This window comes from Pseudonaja textilis, chromosome 1 (assembly GCF_049901715.1).
Source record: "Pseudonaja textilis isolate UNSWEBS1 chromosome 1, rPseTex1.2, whole genome shotgun sequence".
Taxonomy (NCBI): domain Eukaryota; kingdom Metazoa; phylum Chordata; class Lepidosauria; order Squamata; family Elapidae; genus Pseudonaja; species Pseudonaja textilis.
This window is the reverse complement of record NC_141990.1, coordinates 53016907-53034938: the sequence shown is the minus strand read 5'-3', so window position 1 is coordinate 53034938 and position 18032 is coordinate 53016907. Positions and strand designations below refer to the sequence as shown.

General features: G+C 39.8%; 1 protein-coding gene across 9 annotated transcripts in view; it reads left to right on the top strand.

Moving 5' to 3' along the window:
• Window positions 1–245: 245 nt before the first annotated feature.
• Window positions 246–18032, top strand: part of CDC42BPA (CDC42 binding protein kinase alpha) — a 158299-nt gene continuing 140512 nt past the window's right edge. For all 9 annotated transcript variants that reach the window (XM_026695643.2, XM_087934521.1, XM_087934485.1 and 6 more), the window contains exon 1: window positions 246–1640. In XM_026695643.2, coding sequence (XP_026551428.1) covers window positions 1463–1640 — 178 coding nt within the window. In that variant the 5' untranslated portion in view covers window positions 246–1462. The remainder of the gene's footprint in view (window positions 1641–18032) is intronic.

The window sequence follows — 18032 nt, the reverse complement described above, 5'->3', positions numbered from 1 at the left end:
CGTATAAGCATCTCTCCAGCGTTCTCCGCTCCTTCCCTCTCATTCCCAACAGCTTGCAGCCTCGTTTGCCTCTCTGCAGCTTCGCTCGCTCCAGAGCTTTAGGAGGGAGGGTGAAGAGGCCGCCATGTTGGATCCGGTGACTTCAGTGGCAGCAGCCGGAGCTTATGCATGAGGCTGTGTGGAGTCAAGGAGGGCGGACGGTGAAAGAAGAGGAGAGGAAAACAACCTCGACGAGGAAGAGGAAACGGAGGAAGGAGTCGGGGGGAGTACAGGCTATCACTGTTCGCTACTCGAAGAAGATGCCCTAAGCATGGTGGACCGAAAGACGGGCAGCATCTTTTCATTTCTTGCACTAGAAAACAGCAGCAGCAGCAGCACAGCATCTTTTGGAGGAAGCGCGCAAGCGGAGTGGGAGATGTGTGTAGATTGAAAATGGCAATATCCTGTTGCCCTGTCAAGAGAAACAAGGAGCTAGAGGACGTGCAGCGATATGGAGAGGATTTGCTAGGATTATTACCAGCCCAGCCTTCTCTTCTTTCCTAGACTAGATGTGCTGATACCGTATTTAAGAGAGGACAATTATTATTTTCCCCGATATTTAAAGAGGGGTGTGACTTTCCCCCTCCATATGCTCCCCCTCCCCAGTATATTGGGGAGGGAGGTTAAGGAAATTCGGATTATACGTTGTTTTTTGGAATGGTGAAGAGCCTTAATGGAAGAGTGGCACAGATTGCCCTAAGGCAATCAGAAAATTCTGTTTCTGAGGACTTTTCTTCCTCTCCCTCTCTTCTTCACACTCCCCACTTTCTGAAGAGTTGCCACTAATGCATTTTCTAAGAGGTGGTGGAGGTGGAGGTGGAGGTGGCGGAGAAGGTGGAGAAGAAGGTGGTGGAGGTGGTGGATATTCTCCAGCACTAGATCTTCAGAATCCCGTGCTTTTTATTTTTTGCCCTCCCACCTTCAAATAGCTTTCTTCCTGCTGCTCTTTCCTTGAAAGTGAATTGTTGATGCAAATGGAATGGGGACTTTACACTTTAATGATGCAGAAGGATTCATTTCGGGATTGGGTTTCATGATCTGAATTTCGAATGAAGGAGAAGACCTTTAAAAATCTATATGGATGACAGAAGAGTGGATTCAGTCTTGGGATTAAATTTTAATTATTATTATTTAAATGTATAAAATATATATTTTCTCTTTTAAATGTTATTAAAGGAGATTTTAGGGTAATTATTTTTCTGTAATACTCTGTATATATTGTAGATGTATGTGTGGAAAAACTGACAAAGTTACAGTTCTCAGAATGGCAGTTCTGAGATGGATTATACCTTCAGTACCATCTTTAAAACACTGACTTTTCAAAAAAAAAAATTATAAACTGTAATATATTCTAATGTGCTAGATTTGTCAAAGATAGCACAGAATAATAAAGAAGGAAAGTCTGTTAAAAACTGAAGCAGCCATGTCTGGAGAGGTGCGCTTGAGACAGTTGGAACAGTTTATTTTGGATGGGCCAACTCAGACCAATGGGCAATGCTTTAGTGTGGAAACCTTGTTGGATATACTCATCTGCCTTTATGATGAATGTAATAATTCACCCTTGAGAAGAGAGAAGAATATTTTGGAGTTTCTAGAATGGGGTAAGTTTAACCATATACTTTTTTAACAATTGCATATTTCTCCACAATTTGTTCATGTTTTCATGTGACTTATATTTATGCTAATGATTTATATTAATTGGTATTGCTGTTGTTAAAGACTTTAGGTATGTATCTATTTTGTAGTTTTTAATTCATCAGTAACCATAATTTTATATTGGGAAACTCTGATTTCAAGGAGTAAGGAGTTTTAACTGGCCTTGGTCCTGTCAGCCTATGTAAACATGACTTTTTAACACCCAATACCAAAAAATGATGGAAAATACTGTTTGAGTTGAGATGTGTATGTGTGTGTGGGGGGGGGATAGTGAAATCACTATGATATGTATATTATGTGAAAATAATGAAGGTGGAAGTTAGATATATTCTGAACTACTGTTGATTTGGCTGTGTTAGAAAACAAACGACCTAAGTTTATTTTTGCTCATCATCCATACAGTAATAAAACAGGCTTTTATAAAACTGAAATGTCAAACAATTGGTAGCTAGATAATATTGGCATGATGACAAGAGTGGTTACTTATTTCCTTCTTAGTGCATAATAGTTAAGAGTACAGGAGTTTAAGTCAGATGAGAATAGTTATTGTATGACCTCCAGGTATTAAAACGTATTGTATATATTTGATATGATTCAAAGAAGGTCTTTATGATATTATAGGATTTTTATAAAAATCTATTTGAAATTAGAAAACATACAGTGTTTTTTCTAATATCCTTATATGAAAATATCTGAAAAAACTATTATGTTATATATTTCATTTAAAAATATTCAGAGCAGCTAAAGAAAGTGCAATTTTTAACAGGTTTATTCAATATCACTAAACTCTCTAGATCTAGTGTGTAATAAGTGTAGCATGGTGTAATGGAGTGTATTTTAGGATGACAAACCTAACAGTTTCTTAGATAATATCCCTGAACTCTTTTGTAATCTTTGAGAACATTTCTTGCTTGAAGAAATTGCAGCATAGTTGTCATTAAAACTTATATGTATGTGTTTTCATTTATATTATTTTTAATATACTGTCCACTTCATACATGCCTACACATAAGCATACATATACATAGACACTGTACAGAAGGATATAATTATATTGAAGCATTGAATTTGATACCAGTTATATCAATATGTTAATACCCACATATGTTGACTGTAATCTCTGTTATACTTTGAGAAGTTAATGTGTTGTTCCAGCGTGGTGAAAGAACTTTTATTATTTTATTTAATATGTTTGTATATACTTTTCCAAGTGCCAAAGCATGTGGAAAACAAAACTTTTTTTTTAGAATTATTACACTAATCAGGCACTAAGGATGGATACTGCTGAAAAATAAAATATTAACGTAGTTGTTAAGAGTAATTCATGTTTTTCTGCAGTTTCTAAATTATTTTCTTTTCCCATGTTTTTTGGTGACAGACATGTAGATCATACATACAGGATGAAAAAAGAAACCCGAGTAACATAATAGCATAGGCTTGGCATAACTTTTGTTCATTCTTACAACATTTCTGCCACAAAACTTCCAAGGTAGTTTGCATATAAGTAAGAACAAACAATGAAAAGAAAAAGAGGAAAACTTGGGTACTTATTTGGGCATTACAATGTTTTCATGACAGGCTTGAACAGAAACATTTTGGGGACAGGTGCTGTCTGATATGATGGTCTCATTTAGTAGAGCAGATGGAAGTAAATCTGCTTTCCATCTTTCCCTCTGAGGTACCCGAATAGAATGACTGTTGCTGATTGTTAGTTGAAAGACAGTACCAAACACAACTGGATTCTCCACAAAAACCTATGAAATGGCCCTTTCTCGTTGTCTGCAGCAGCCATTTCATTTATAGAATGGAATATAATTCCTTATTGTCCAAGTGTGATTGGACACATAAGGAATTAGTCTTCGGTGTATAAGCTCTCACTGTACATACAAGCAACAAGTGATAAATCATAATCATAAAATCATAAATCATAAGACACATATCATCCTCAGTAATAAGAATATAAAACTTTTGTAAATGCTATAATATATATACAAAGTGCATAGAGATGTTCATATAAAGCAATATTTTGGACAATATATTTAGGTAACAATATGTTTAGAGTTAATTTAGAATTAACTTTGTGGTATGTTACCCTTTGTGTCTAGGATTCATAATACATACTAAATTAATTCACTCTGTGGACAGATCTTTAAACATATTTTTATCAATTGATGTATTAAAATAAATGTTAGAATTAGCGAAAATGTTAGAATTTACTTTTGAAATGTTAAGTATAGCCATATAAATTTTCTATGCAGTTTTGAATTCTTTCAGGACTTACATTCAGCATAGCTTGATCATTAAAAATTATAAAGTTTAACAGATATAATTCTCCATTATTTAGGATTTGTAAGTATTATGGCAGAGTTGGAGGGAAAGCAGAACTGACAGTTTATTTTTAACCAATGTAATTATTTTCATAATCTACTTTTGATTATATATTTACTTTATATGTAGATATTTTTATGGAAAATAACACATTCAAAAATACTGTTTTTGATGTGGAACTGTAAGTGACAAAAGTTCAATTTTTGTAATTTGCCTGACCTTCTGAGGAACAATATTGAAAATACATAACAATTTTGGTGTTAAGTAACTGCATAATAGTTATTTAATATTCATTTATATAAGATTAGTTTGTGCTTCATTATTATTTAGACTTAAAAAGTGGGTGACTCTGGATAAAGAAATATAGAACAGGATGTAGAAGATAATATGAAAAACTACAGCAGAGAAGAGATGTTAAAAGTATGTTAATACTTAATGCAGAACACTTTAAAAGTGGAAGATAAAGTATCAGCAAGATATCTTGATTATGGTTGAAAACTATAGTTAGAAAACTTTAAAGGCTGCAGTGCTAATCTAATTGCATTTATTAGTCACATTCACGTCAAAAGGAGTTGTTCCAAATGTATTAAATAATCGTACTACTTAACATTTATGTATTGTAATATATTTAGAGCACTTCAATCAGAGTTTAAATTTTATGAAGTATGTATAATACAATAACCAAGATTATTAATAATTATGTTGAATTTTATAAACTAGAATGTAAGAAAATGATACTGTATCTTCATTATTATGCCATTGCTATTTCACTGGCAATTCAGTAACACTGCTTAATTACTCAGCTAATTCTAAATATTTTTTAATTCAGCCTTTTATAGAGATTTAGTAGCTTTTGAATAATATCTGGAAATTATATTTTGTGTCCATTTCTTAAATGTAATAAAATTATTGATTTAATTGGAATTAAACTGATAATAGAAGACTTTATCATAGTATACAAAAATTAAATTTAAATGTAGTATATAAAGAGGTGATTTTAAGCATGTATTCATATGATTACACACAGTTTCCTCAGGATTGGAGGATGATACACAATTTTTATATGTTTGCTTATAAATATTCCATCCATTTACATTAGTATGTTTAATTCACATATTAATTAAGTTTTTGCTCATTCATAAATATGATTTAATAAAGATCTGGCTTACCTTATACTGTAAATATTTAGTATTAAACTGTAATTGATGGAAACCATGGGAGTATCCCATATGTGAATTTTAGATTGTCAGTTTAAAGTTACAATTTTAAGAAAGAATAACAGCTAGCAGAGCAAACATGCAATTAGGAATATTACTGTACTAGCTTTAGCATATTATTTTCCAGTGTTTTTTGGCCTAGTCTGCAAAATACCTACAGACTTATTCTGGATTCGTCTTCGAAGGGTTTGCTAAATTCTATTTAGTGTTGAAAAGTCTTCTGCATCCTGGGTGTTTGACTTGGCTGTCTCTGTGACTGTGTGAGCACATGCATACAGAGACAGCTGGGAGCAGTTTCTGAAAAAGCCAGCAAGCTGGAAAAAGACATGTCAGCTTTAAAGATTTGAAAATTGTTTTGTATTTACTTCTGTATGTTCTGAATCACCTCCATGGCGCTACTTGCTAATTTCATAACTGAGTTTTGATTTCAAAAAAAACTCATGATGTCCCACGATGAATCTTTTTTCAGATCCTCAGGCTGTAATCCTTTGCATATTTCTCTGGGATTTATTTAAAAAAGAATGCACATAGGATTGCACTGGAGGTAGCAATTTCTATCAGCTCCATAGTTATGATTAATTTTATCAGAATTATTTTACAAAATGCCTTGAAAATATCTGCCTACCATTATGAAAGTCCTAATGTGTACATATATATAGTTATCCATTCTGAAAATTATTTTGACTACAAGGTGACCAGAAATCAGCAATATGGGCTTTGAAATCTCATTGGTCTAGTAAAAAGTAATTTAAAGCTTATTAACTATTTCAATAATAAGGAATTAAAAGGAAGGGATGAGAAGGAGAAAGAGGCAATATAGTTTGTTAAAGCAGAATAAATGAAAAAGGCATGAAAAGCCCATTCAAATTTAGCTAAGGGTTTTACTTCATGGTCCTTGGAAGAGATACAAGGGATGTGAACATTGTAACCAAACATTATCAGAAGCTCCATTTTTTTAAAGCTCTTAGGGTTTCTCCCTTTTTATTGGTATCGATTATAAGGATGTTTATGCTGTTAATGTATTGAAATGACAAGAACATTTCCTTATTTTGAACTTACATGTGGAACCTGAAGTTTTATTTAAGATATTTTATGCTGAATTGTATGAATTATACCATTGCTGAATGATATATTATTCATAAAAAGTCACAACACTGAAGGGGGACATTGAATCTTGTCTTTTCCTCAATGTGAAATCCAAATTAAAGTAAACCTGACAGATATTTTTACAGCTTCTGCTTATCTGTAATGTTACAAAACATACAAAAAGTTTTATTTGGGCTTGCCATTTATATTAACACAGAAAATAGATAACCAAAACATCTTAATTTATAACTCTATAATAGCAATAGCACTTAGACTTATATATCGCTTCATAGTGCTTTACAGCCCTCTCTGTGGTTTACAGAGTCGGCGTATTGTTCCAAACAATCTGGGTCCTCATTTTACCAACCTCAGAAGGATGGAAGCCAGTTAGGATCAAACTCCTGGCTGTGGGCAGAGTTTTTTTTCAGTACTGCATTCTAACTACAGCGCCACCACAGCTCTATACTATGTTACAGTATAGGTATTCCTTGATTTAAGGCCCAAATTAGGAACAAATTTGTTAAACAGCAATAGTTAAGTAAGATCACTCGAATCACTCAGTGAATGAGATATCACGTGATTGTGATTTGCAACCCCCCCCTGCCAGCTTCCCCATTGACTTTGCTTGTCAGAAGTTGTCTTGGGAAGATTGTGACCACAGGGTGCTGCCACCATTGTAAATGCGAGGGCCTGAATCACAATCATGTGACCACGGGGAGTAGTATGAAGATAATAACTGCAAGGATGGGACTTAAGTAACTTTTTTTAATGCTGCCGTAACTTTGTGGTTAAATGAATGGTTGTAAATCGAGGATTACTTATAAGGATGGTGTTCTTTGTACAATAGTGTCAATAACTTTTTTCATTAGTTTAATTCATTTTAATTGTATTCTGTCACATTGTAAATACAAACTGCAAAATGTTATTTTTTATAACAAATCTATTACAGCTCAGTCAGAGTTGTGTATATGTGTATATGTATGCATGTATGCACACACAAACATGCACACATGCAAGCATATACAAATATATACATGATGTTTGGTAGACATCAATATGCTCATATATTTTTCTCATTGGGATTTGTCTTCAGCAGCATCTTTATTTACAAGAATAGATGGCTACAACTCAAAAAATTGTAAGCCACCCAGAATCACCCGGTTGAGATGGGCAGCCATATAAATTAAATAAACTCAGTGATTTGTTTCTCTGTTGTCTTCCACTTAAAGAAAAAGAATAGTACACATCTAGGAGAAAAAGAGGCTTTCTATTGAAATGCATGTCTTACATCTGGCCATGCTCATGACTGCCATTTTGTGTGTAAATGTTTTTATTAACTTTATCTACTGCTTCTGCATTACATTGCAGTAATGTAAAACATTTCGTTGTTGCAATACATTTTGTTTTTATCATCTAGCCTACAGAAGCAATAATATTTTCAGTTCTGTGTTTTACTCATAGGAAGAATACAAGAGAGTTCATGAGTGACTTTTAGAAATACTGTTAAAATTACATTAAATCGTAAGGTTTTTTTTTAATGTCCATATAATTGTCTCACTATTTAAAGCAGCAGTCCCTAACTTCTGACTTTGTGGGGTGGGAGAGGGCATAGGTCTGCACAAGCAGCAGGCAAGCAAGTTTGTCCGCACAACAGTGCTTACATACACGCCCACCACTTACACAACTACAGCTGTGTGTGCTTACCTACCACTTGTACAACCCAGTTCCAAATGAGCCACAGCCCGGCGGTTGGGGACTCCCTGATTATAGTATCCAATTGGAGGAAATACATCTAATGTAGCACTTCCTAATTATGATTTAATAAAGTCAGCCATGTGCAATTTCAAGATTTTGTTTCTTGTTTTATGCTGGGTTAAGAAAGGAGAAAAAGATTTATGTTTCATCAGAGCAGTTTGGTTTGTTCTGCCACCTAACAAGCTTTTTAACTGAAAGTTACTGTGGATAAATATTCCATGGAGTGAAACTTATATGTATCTAAAAACTGCCCTTTTATACCCATGCTATTTGAATCAGATAACTATATTTAGATCTGAATAGGAACAGCATTAAAATTCTAGGAATTAAAACAGCCCTGAGTGGGAAATACATTTTCCAAAAGTTTATATCCCACTATAACCATCAGAGAAACCTAGCAGATAACTTCAATAAAACATTAAAATATATCTCAAATGCCATAATGCCAATAATCCCTGATGGTATCAGCCTTACACCCAAAACATTCTCTGAAAACCTGTTTTTACCAACTTTTGGAAGATTACCAGAATGGATACTAATCTAGCTTTGAAAGACAGGCTATTTCACCAGCAGTGAAAACCTGCTCATGACTCTTAAACTCCTAACAGTAGTAAATTTGATCAAATAGAATATATTGGACATATCAGTTGGTGAAGGCAATCAAGCAAACAAATACTTAGGAGCCAAATGATATAGGCATTATACCTTAAACTCAGCATTTTAATTGCATCCAGAAACCCATTGGCAAGAGCTTTTCTGTCATGACATCTACACTTTGGAATATCATTCCCCCAGATTAGATAGGCTCAGTCCTTTGGCATTTCATTAGGCCTTAAAGACCTGGTTCTGTCCTCAGGTCTGGGAATTAGGCTCATGTGGCAGAGCCCATACAATGATTGCTTTGATATTGATGGATTTGTTTTACCTTCACTGCTATTTATATGTATTTATATGGTTGCAATTTCTTTCTTTTTAAATTCTAGTTTACCCATCATTTGTTCAGCAACTGTTCAAAGTTATGACAGTGCTGAAAAAAATAGCTTTACTACTGCACAGCATCCCTCAATTATGTGATCACTATCACAATCAGTATGCCTTGTCTTATGCCTGGCCTATAGGGTTTTTTTTCCTTTTCTTCCCCATCCCCGTTGCTGAGCAGATCGATTGGAAGGAAAGAAACTGCAAGAAAGTAAGCTGTTTGCTTTTCTACACATCAAAAACAATGTGATCTTGCTGTCAACTCATCCTCTTCTATGCTTGGGGATGGGGGTTGTTGAAAGAAATAAACAATTTCCATGGACATAACTTCTTTATCTGACCATTTCCCAGCTGCCGGAGCAATCTCATTGCTCTTGATGTATTCAAGGGCGAACAGCTAACTTCACTTACAACTATTCAGTGACATCATTCAAAGATGCAGCAGTGCTGAAAGAAGGAACTTAGGATCCATGTCCAAAGTTTCCATCGTTGGAGTGCCCTTGCAGTCCTGATCAGAATTCAGGTGCTTGGCAGTCCACCTCAATTTATAACTGCAAGTAGTTTCAAATCGTCCCTCCTGCCTATCTTCCCCCATCCACATCCCTTTGGCTGCCCAACACCCACTGGCTCTGCCACCCCTCAGAGCTTCTGTAATTTCTCTGTACCAATTCCTCTCTTGCTTGACCTCCCACTCCCAGAACAGAGAGAATGGAAGGGAAGAGGTTTCCGGAGAGTACTATAAACTGCTTTCATAGCTCTCCTATGACTCGCACCCTTGAATTGCAGTTTGATTGCAGTGTTTTTGAGATACACAAAACAGGAGCATCCTAAGGGGACAAGGGAGTGGTTAGGAGGCAAAGAATATCCAAAGGTGTGAAACATATTAGTCTTACCTCTTACCAGCAGGAAATAACAATTGTCCTTATGCGACTTCCCATTTAGCAATCTTTTCACAGTGGCAGAGTTGGTCATTAAGCAAGGACTACCTGTATTGTTAGAGACATGAATTTGAGGTAGATGAACATATCACTTTAATTTTTGTTTCAGCTGCTGTGCAGTGTTAGATCAATAGAGCAAATCTCATTCAGGACTAACATCTTATACAGCATATAGAATATACAGAAATGCTCTGTTCTATACCAGTTCTGGTTTCCAAGTTACCTTCAAAGGTAGTCTCATCAAAAGCTCATTGTAGTACAAGGCATGTGGTGATTTAGGCCTGAGCTAATGTTGCTCACAACTGCATACCACTAAAAGTATACAAAGCCTCTTTTGGGCACAGGCTCAACTTGCCTAGTGATCATTTGTAGAAAATAACGAAAATTAGCTTGATAGAAATAATGCAAAATTGTAACCTAGGTAAAAGAGGACAAAACATTCTTAAAGTTCAGGACAATGAGAACATTTAGGAGTAGCTCAGGCAGATGACTTCCTGATCCATTGAAAGAGGAGGAGATCCTATAATATCCTTAATGCAGTGGTGGGATTCAATTTTTTTTACTACCGGTTCTGTGGGCATGGTTTGGTGGGCATGGCAGGGGAAGGATATTGTAGTATGTAGTCAGAGGTGGTATTTGCCGGTTCTCTGAACTACTCAAAATTTTCACTACTGGTTCTCCAGAACTGGTCAGAACCTGCTGAATACCACCTCTGCCTTAATGACTAAAACTGACTTTATCACAGTGGACAAAGGATTAAGGAACAAATTAACAAGGGAAAAAGTGGATAGCCCTTAGAAATGTTGCATTGCAATTTAAGAGAGTCTGAAATAATTTGATTTGTGACAATTTGGGGGCTGTGTTGCAAGTAATAAATCTCAAACCACTGAATAAAACCCTGTAGAAACCCATATCTATTCATCAATTTATTTAATAATTTAATCTGAACCAAATCAAAACCTTTTTCTGTCCTTAGCTATATCTGGTGCATCAATTAATAACTGCAAATAGACTGGCACCTGAAAATTTTTGATAAACCTTAGTGGGAAAAAATAAAGTATATCTGGTAAAACCTGCAAGTATTTAGCCAGCATGGCAGTTAAGGTATTAGTTTTTATATTAATGAAATAGTCCTATAACTAGCATACAATTTAGGTCCTTTCACCCTTGGTAGTGATACATAGTTAGATATGTTTCTGTACCCATATATAAAGATAGCCTTTTCCAATGGTGTCATGTAAATAACAAAGGGAGTACCTTTCAAATGAATGTCATCAAGTTGATTTCTCCTCCCTTTCTAACTGGAACCACTCATCTAGGAAGAAACAGAACAAGTGCCTCGAACTCCCATTCTTTACTGATAATCTAGACAGATGTCCTACTCAATGGTATTTAATAATACTGAGAAATACAATAGGATGAGGAATTCTAAACTTCATTGTTTTTAACAGTTAAAATCCATTATAGACAAAGTAAGTAGCTTCTAATGGCCAATAATTGGAAACTTTTAAAATTTTAGAATTTTATTACTATAAAATTCTAAAAGTATTATTCTGTAGAATAATACTTACATTTATTTTTTCTATGTAAAACAGAAGAGTATTGGAAGTATTTAAATACAGTTTGGATGCTTACAGTGGTTTGGAGTGCATGAATTAGTCCTCTACATTAATACTAGATTCAAAATAAATTTGGTGATGTAGTCATATGAATCAGGTATGTTTGGCCAGTAGTTTTTCCATTGAGCTGTCTCGAGCGTCCAGGTTGGGAGGAGCTCCAGTCTCGCTCTCACAGGCTGAGCTTGGAAATTGAGGAACGCCCTCACCATCACGTGGTCCTCGGGCGCTCCCAGTTTTTTGCTCAGCCTCGTGGCAAACAGGCTGTTTTCCCTTGCTCCGGTCGTTCAGCATTCTAGGCCTCTCCTTCTCATCGCTTTCTACTGGATCACCGCAGGCAGCGCAGGACTTCAGGTTTGAACTCCCAGGAGTGTTTTTAACTTCCGAACTGTTTCCTTAAGGGAGAAAACGAGCGCTTCGAGCGCTGCCCCCCACCGCTCGTTTGCCGCCTAATCGCTCCGCGCGAGGCCGCCTGCTTCTGCCTGCCTCTCCTCGCTTTAGCCGCGCCCCCTGCGAACGCCATTTAGCCCAGGGAACGCTTCCTGGTTCTCCCAAAGGGTCGATTTTCTACCTTTCCTGGGAGTTTACCGCCGCTGGGGCTGCCTCCGTTACTTGCGGCCTCCATCTTGGCCCCCTGTGGCGTCCGCCATCTTGGGTGTGCCCTGGAACGGCCGCCATCTTGTGAGTGGCCGCATGGCCGTCCGCCATTACTAGAGGCCTTTTACAGGCCGCAGCCTTAACTGACTATTAGGCAGCCTGGGACTCCCACGTGCCTCAGCCTGTCTTTCATTCTACCGACAGGCCTCCTGCAGAAATAGGGCCCGTTGGCCCTGCAGCCTTTCCCCAGCAGGCGGTAGCAGCTCTACCCCCCACCCCTTCCCGGTCCGTCCGGCAGGGGTAGCTGCCTGGCGTTCACCTTCTGGCTGATTGGTCTCTGGGCTAGCCCTGGTTCGCACCAAACCTCTATTTTAAACAGAGAAAAAAATTTTTGACTAAAAGGGGGCGTGAACGTGCGCTTGATTCCGGCCCACGTAGGCCGCATCCAGACCTGGTTTCAGCTACATTATTCCCTTCCGCCTGCGGCCCCAGGGTCATTGGTTTTTATCAGAGGCCTATCAGTAGGCCGCATTGTTTCCCTGACTCCTGGGCAGATCCTGGGACTGCTCAAATACTTCCTTGGTCTTCCCTAGACACAAGAATCTCTGGCTCATAGTCTCTCCCCAACTAAGGAGTTAGTTGCTTGCCATGTCCCTTCCCCGGTTCGCCCGGCAGGGACAGCTTGGCGTTATTCTGGCTGATTGGCCCCGGCTAGGCCCTACTTCCCAACACGTTGCAGAACATTTCTGTTGCCTTGACAAAAAGGGGTGCGATCGAGCACTGGGAGTTCCAGCCTCTGCTTAGGCGGTACCCAGACCGTTAACAGCCTCGCATTAACCAAAAAAATTTTTCCTTTTTTTCTCTCCTCTCCAGATGGCAGACGACAATACCTCTCGTGGCACTTCTCTGAAGGCCAAGGCTAAATCCCACCACCTGCGCAAACAGGCACAGGAACCATCCAAAGCTTCCCAAAGGGATGCCCTCAGGCGACACAGGGCCCTCGAAGGGAGATTGACAGACGCTCTCATGAGTCAAGCTCTGTGCCCGGGACCCCTCCGCTCCATCAACCTCCACCCATCCTCCTCTCCCCTCCTCTCCTGCTTCTGCTTCTTCCCCACAGCCTGGACAGGCCCCTGAGGTCACCTTGCCCACCACTGCTGTAGAACTGCGCCCGGAGGAGTCTCACCCAGCCCCATGGCGGAAATACCCAAAACCTGATGCAGGCTATGGAGCTGGCCATCCGGCAAAGGGTAGCGCAACAGATGCAGCAGCTGGCCGGTCTGGCTCCTCGGCCTGCGACCCCGAGGCCCCAGGATCAGCGGCCTCGCATGGTCAGGCAACTCCCAAGGGGACTTAACCTTACCCTTGGAAATGGAGGGGATGGAGGCCCGAGAACCCGGGACCCTTCCTCTTTGGGGACGAGCAGGACCCTGACATGGGGTCCCTCATAGGCAGCGAACTCTTTTCGGGAACAGGCCCCTAGAGGGGGACATGTCGGACCACGAGGGCCTCTCTCCAGGCCAGCCGCGTTTTAGGGCTCTTTAAACCGCACCTATTTAGGTCCCTCCTGTTCAAAGCCAGGACTACCTCGGGCCTGAACCCCCTCCCCACCCAACCCAGCGGCGGCAGGGGTTCCTCCCGACTCTCTCTTCTCTCAGCCCGTGGTGGAAACTGAGGTGATCCCTGTCCCGCCCATATTCTCAGACATGGTCTCTAGGCAGCTGGCCTCCTCGGGGCCCCTCCCCCAACGCCCAGGACAAGCGGTTTTTTAACCTGGAACCGCAGTTCTCCACCTTGCTCGATCCTCCCCGTGGACGCAACCCGTGGTAGGCCTGGCTTCCCGCTCTACCCCCAGCGACTCACTCGATGCTCTCCAGCCCGAGGACAAGCGAGCTGAACTGGCCCTGTGCCGCTCACCTCTCTGACGCCTGGGCAGTCAGGGCTTCCACTGCCGCGTCTTTTTCACCAGGTCTTCCATCAAGTGGCTCCAGCAGCTCAAGCAGCATGTTCGCAGCCAATCTCAGGGCGCACCAGGACATTGCCAAGATCCTGGCCGCGCCGAGTTCTCGGCAGACGCCACCTTCCAGGCGGCAAAGTTCTCCACCAGGGCCATTTCGTCCCAGGTCACCGCCCGCCGTCTACTCTGGCTCCGCCACTGGCAAGCGGACGTTAAAAACAAGGCTAAGCTAGCATCAGCCCCCATCTCTGGGGGAAGCTATTTGGACCGGTTCTCGACCCATTCCTGGCCGAGACCCGGAACAAGCGCAAGTACCTCCCTTCCCTCTCTAGGAGGTCTGACTTCAGAGGTTCCTCTCCTCTCCTCGCCAGGGTTCTTCCCATTCCTCCTCCTTTTCCAGATACTACCGATCCTCTCCTACAGATCTCCCTACCGAGCGGAGCCGGATGGGTCCGGAGGTAACTCTTCCAGGAAGCCCTCCCGGGATCCGGGAGAGGTTCGCTCCGTCGCTCCCGATAATGCAGTCATCCCCAGGCGCTTGTTTTTTAAAAAAAAAAGAGAGGAAGGAGTGCGAGAAGGCCAATCTCTACTCCGACCTCTAACCCTGCCTGCAACAGGCTCCTACCCCAGGAGCACTCTTGTCCCCCCTCACCCTGCCCTGGGCGACTGGTCGGCAACACATCTAACCCCATCCAATGCTAGCTGGGGCCCCTCCTTGCGCTCCCGGTCCTCACACAGATCTCTAGCCTTCACTACTACTTTTATCCCCAGACAAGGCAGCCCTCGGCCAGCTGGGCCCTTGAGTAAAGTCGTCCGCCTCGCCATTGGGCGGAACCGAACCTGGCTCCCCCGGCAGGCCGCTGTTCCGGGAACTCGCCACGTCCAGGCAATTGGTTCCCGGGGCCTTCCTGATCTTAGCAGAGGGGCCCTCCTCCCCTCCTCCTCTCTGTCCCAGAGTTCTCCCAGGGGAATTCCCAACACGGGTCGACCTTCCCAGTCTCTTGAATCATGGTTCCAGTACACATCTGTTGGCCTCCTTGGCGGGACTGCCTTCTGGACAGCTCCGCCTCCTCTTTAGGCCCCTTGTTGAGACATTCCAACCTCCAGGGTTCCTCCTGTTGGGCATGCCTTCCAGCGGGTCTTCAGGGTCCCAGGAGAGATTCTATACCAGACGGGGCCCCACCCGCAGGACTAGCCAAGCTTTGGTATGTCCCAACCTGGACGCTCGAGACAGCTCAATGGAAAAGGGGCGTTGGTTCTTACCTGATACGCTTCTTTTCATGGAGCTGTCGAGAGCGTCCAGCCCCACCCATAGGCCGTCTGGTGGGAAACCTGGCTGTTCGACCGAGCAATCTAATATATTTTTTTCCTGAGTGTGATGAGAACAGGACCTTCCTTCTCGTCTGCGCAAAAACCTGGGAGCGCCCGAGGACCACGTGATGGTGAGGGGCGTTCCTCAATTTCAAGCTCAGCCTGTGAGAGCCGAGACTGGAGCTCCTCCCAACCTGGACGCTCTCGACAGCTCCATGAAAAGAAGCGTATCAGGTAAGAACCAACGCCCCATTCAATGGTTGACATATTAGTTATTGATGAGAAAGCCATATCTAAGGAATCTGATTAGTATTTATGTATATGTCCATTTTTTTAAAAAAAATGGATTTTTTTCATTTCTTGCTGTCATTAAAATATAGTACAATTTTGATGTCCAGTGCTTTGTTTCTACTGATGAAATATACCTCAGCAGCAGCAATTAGAGGAGGCAAGCTTTCCTGCAGCTCCTTGTTAACTGACAAAATCATCTCATTAAATAGTGGGAGATTTTTCACAGTAGGTTTGGTGAGTAGGAAAGTAATGTACAGTATATTGAGACAGAAGAGAACAATAGGTTCCAATTTTCAGTTACTGTATATTTGTCTTTATATATTAAATATTATCCCCAAATTTTTGATTATTATTATTTAAATCTAAACTATTATTATAACTTATGAATTTTTAAGGTCAATTAAAACTGTGACATTATTAACATAAGGTGGGAGTGTCCCAATATAAACCAAAATTAATTTCCAAATGTATAAGAAGTGAGGTAGCTCTGTGACTTAAAGATGCTGGAGATGGTCTTTGCTCTGGTGGTTCAAGTTCTAGCAAAGCATGGCAAAGTAAATTCCCATCACTTCTGCCCACCTAACAGTTCAAATCATGTTACATGTGAGTAGATAAATAGATAATAATATAAATGAATAAAGAAAACAATAAAAACAATAGATTTGGAAACTTGGTGACATTTTGTGCAGATAGTGGGATCCCTGCTGGTGCTGGACCTGTCAAGATGAAAGCACTCAATTATGAGGGACACCAGTGGTGAGAGAAAGCCCCAGATGACACTGCAGGATGTTACTCTACTTTCAGATGTGGAGGTAGTTCCCCCCTGTGGTGTACCCTGGATAGTGTGTGAGTGTGAACTAAAGAGACTAGCACTCTTTGGCAGCCAAATTACTACTTCGTACTAACTATGTAGTCTCCTAGCTAATTGTACCACTGCCATAGGCTAAATAAATAAACATAAAAATCCAATTATATGGCCTCTAGAGGAGTATTTTCTAAAATACCATCTTATGGAGTCAAATTTCATCTTTTTGCTAAATTGCTTTTTTGTGTTTTTACAGAGGAAAACATAGGACACAAGAAGAAACACTTCTAGCTCACAGGTGTTATACATGTTTATTTGTAATTTTAATTATAATAGTAAGCATACTTGCTTCATACTCTTGACTAGCCCTAACACTGATAATGTTTTGTTTTTTACATCAGTCGAATTGTTAGATGGTAGATTACAAGAATGATACATAGTACTCTTAGATTCTTATATAATATGTCTGTATTCATGAATGGGTTGTATAGCTGCTGGGCAATTCCTTTTAATAGTTTCAACACACCCAAATTTAGGCTTGCAATTTCAGACAGAAAATGCCACAGGGCAGTTCAGAGATTAGAGCATTTTTACCCTGTTTGCTTTGTGTTTATTTGTATTGAAAGACAAGGATTCTTAACAGACAATGTGACATTTCATCCATCTCTTGCAAAGCTCTATATTAAATATCCTTTTTGAGTCTAATTTAAAAAATAATTTCTTGAGATTCTTACGTGGACTAACATAAAGTAAACATTTGTTTTCTTTTCATTACTTGATCTTAGGGGGAAAAAAATCAGACAAGCTTTTGGAGAAATTTATGATCTTTTTGAATTTTGTCATCTTATATTTTTCCCCTGCAGTCATTTATAAAACTTCTTTGGTTAGTAAAATATTATGAGATTTCAAATCTAATATTCTATTCCTACTTCCAGTTATTTAGAGCAAGTCCCATGCTGGTTGATGAAAATATCTAAGATTCAATTGCAAGATTGTTCAGCTGAAGAGAAAAAGTATCATTTTAACTTTTCAAGAAAGTTGAAACTGTCAGATTTACAGTAAACAATACAATAATAATATAAATAGGATTGAAGCAAATTCAATTCAGCAGAACTTATTCTTTGGTACATTTGAAATCCTCCTGAAAGGCTACTGTATAAACTTACGATTATCCATTGATTACTGGTAGTTCTTTAATAATGACCATAATATATTAAGGCTCATCCCAGTTGTAACTTATGACAGTTGCAAATTGGATCATTCATGTGACTCACCCAATTTTATGACCTTTTTTATGGTTGTCATTAAGTAATTCATTGTGGTTGCTAATCAAATCATTAAGTAAACTAATGGTTCACTATTTTCCAAAACCTGAAAGTAAATGACAGTTTTCAGCAAAAATGTTGTAAAATGTATTCATATGTCAACAGGATATACTTCAGATGGCTGTAAATGCAG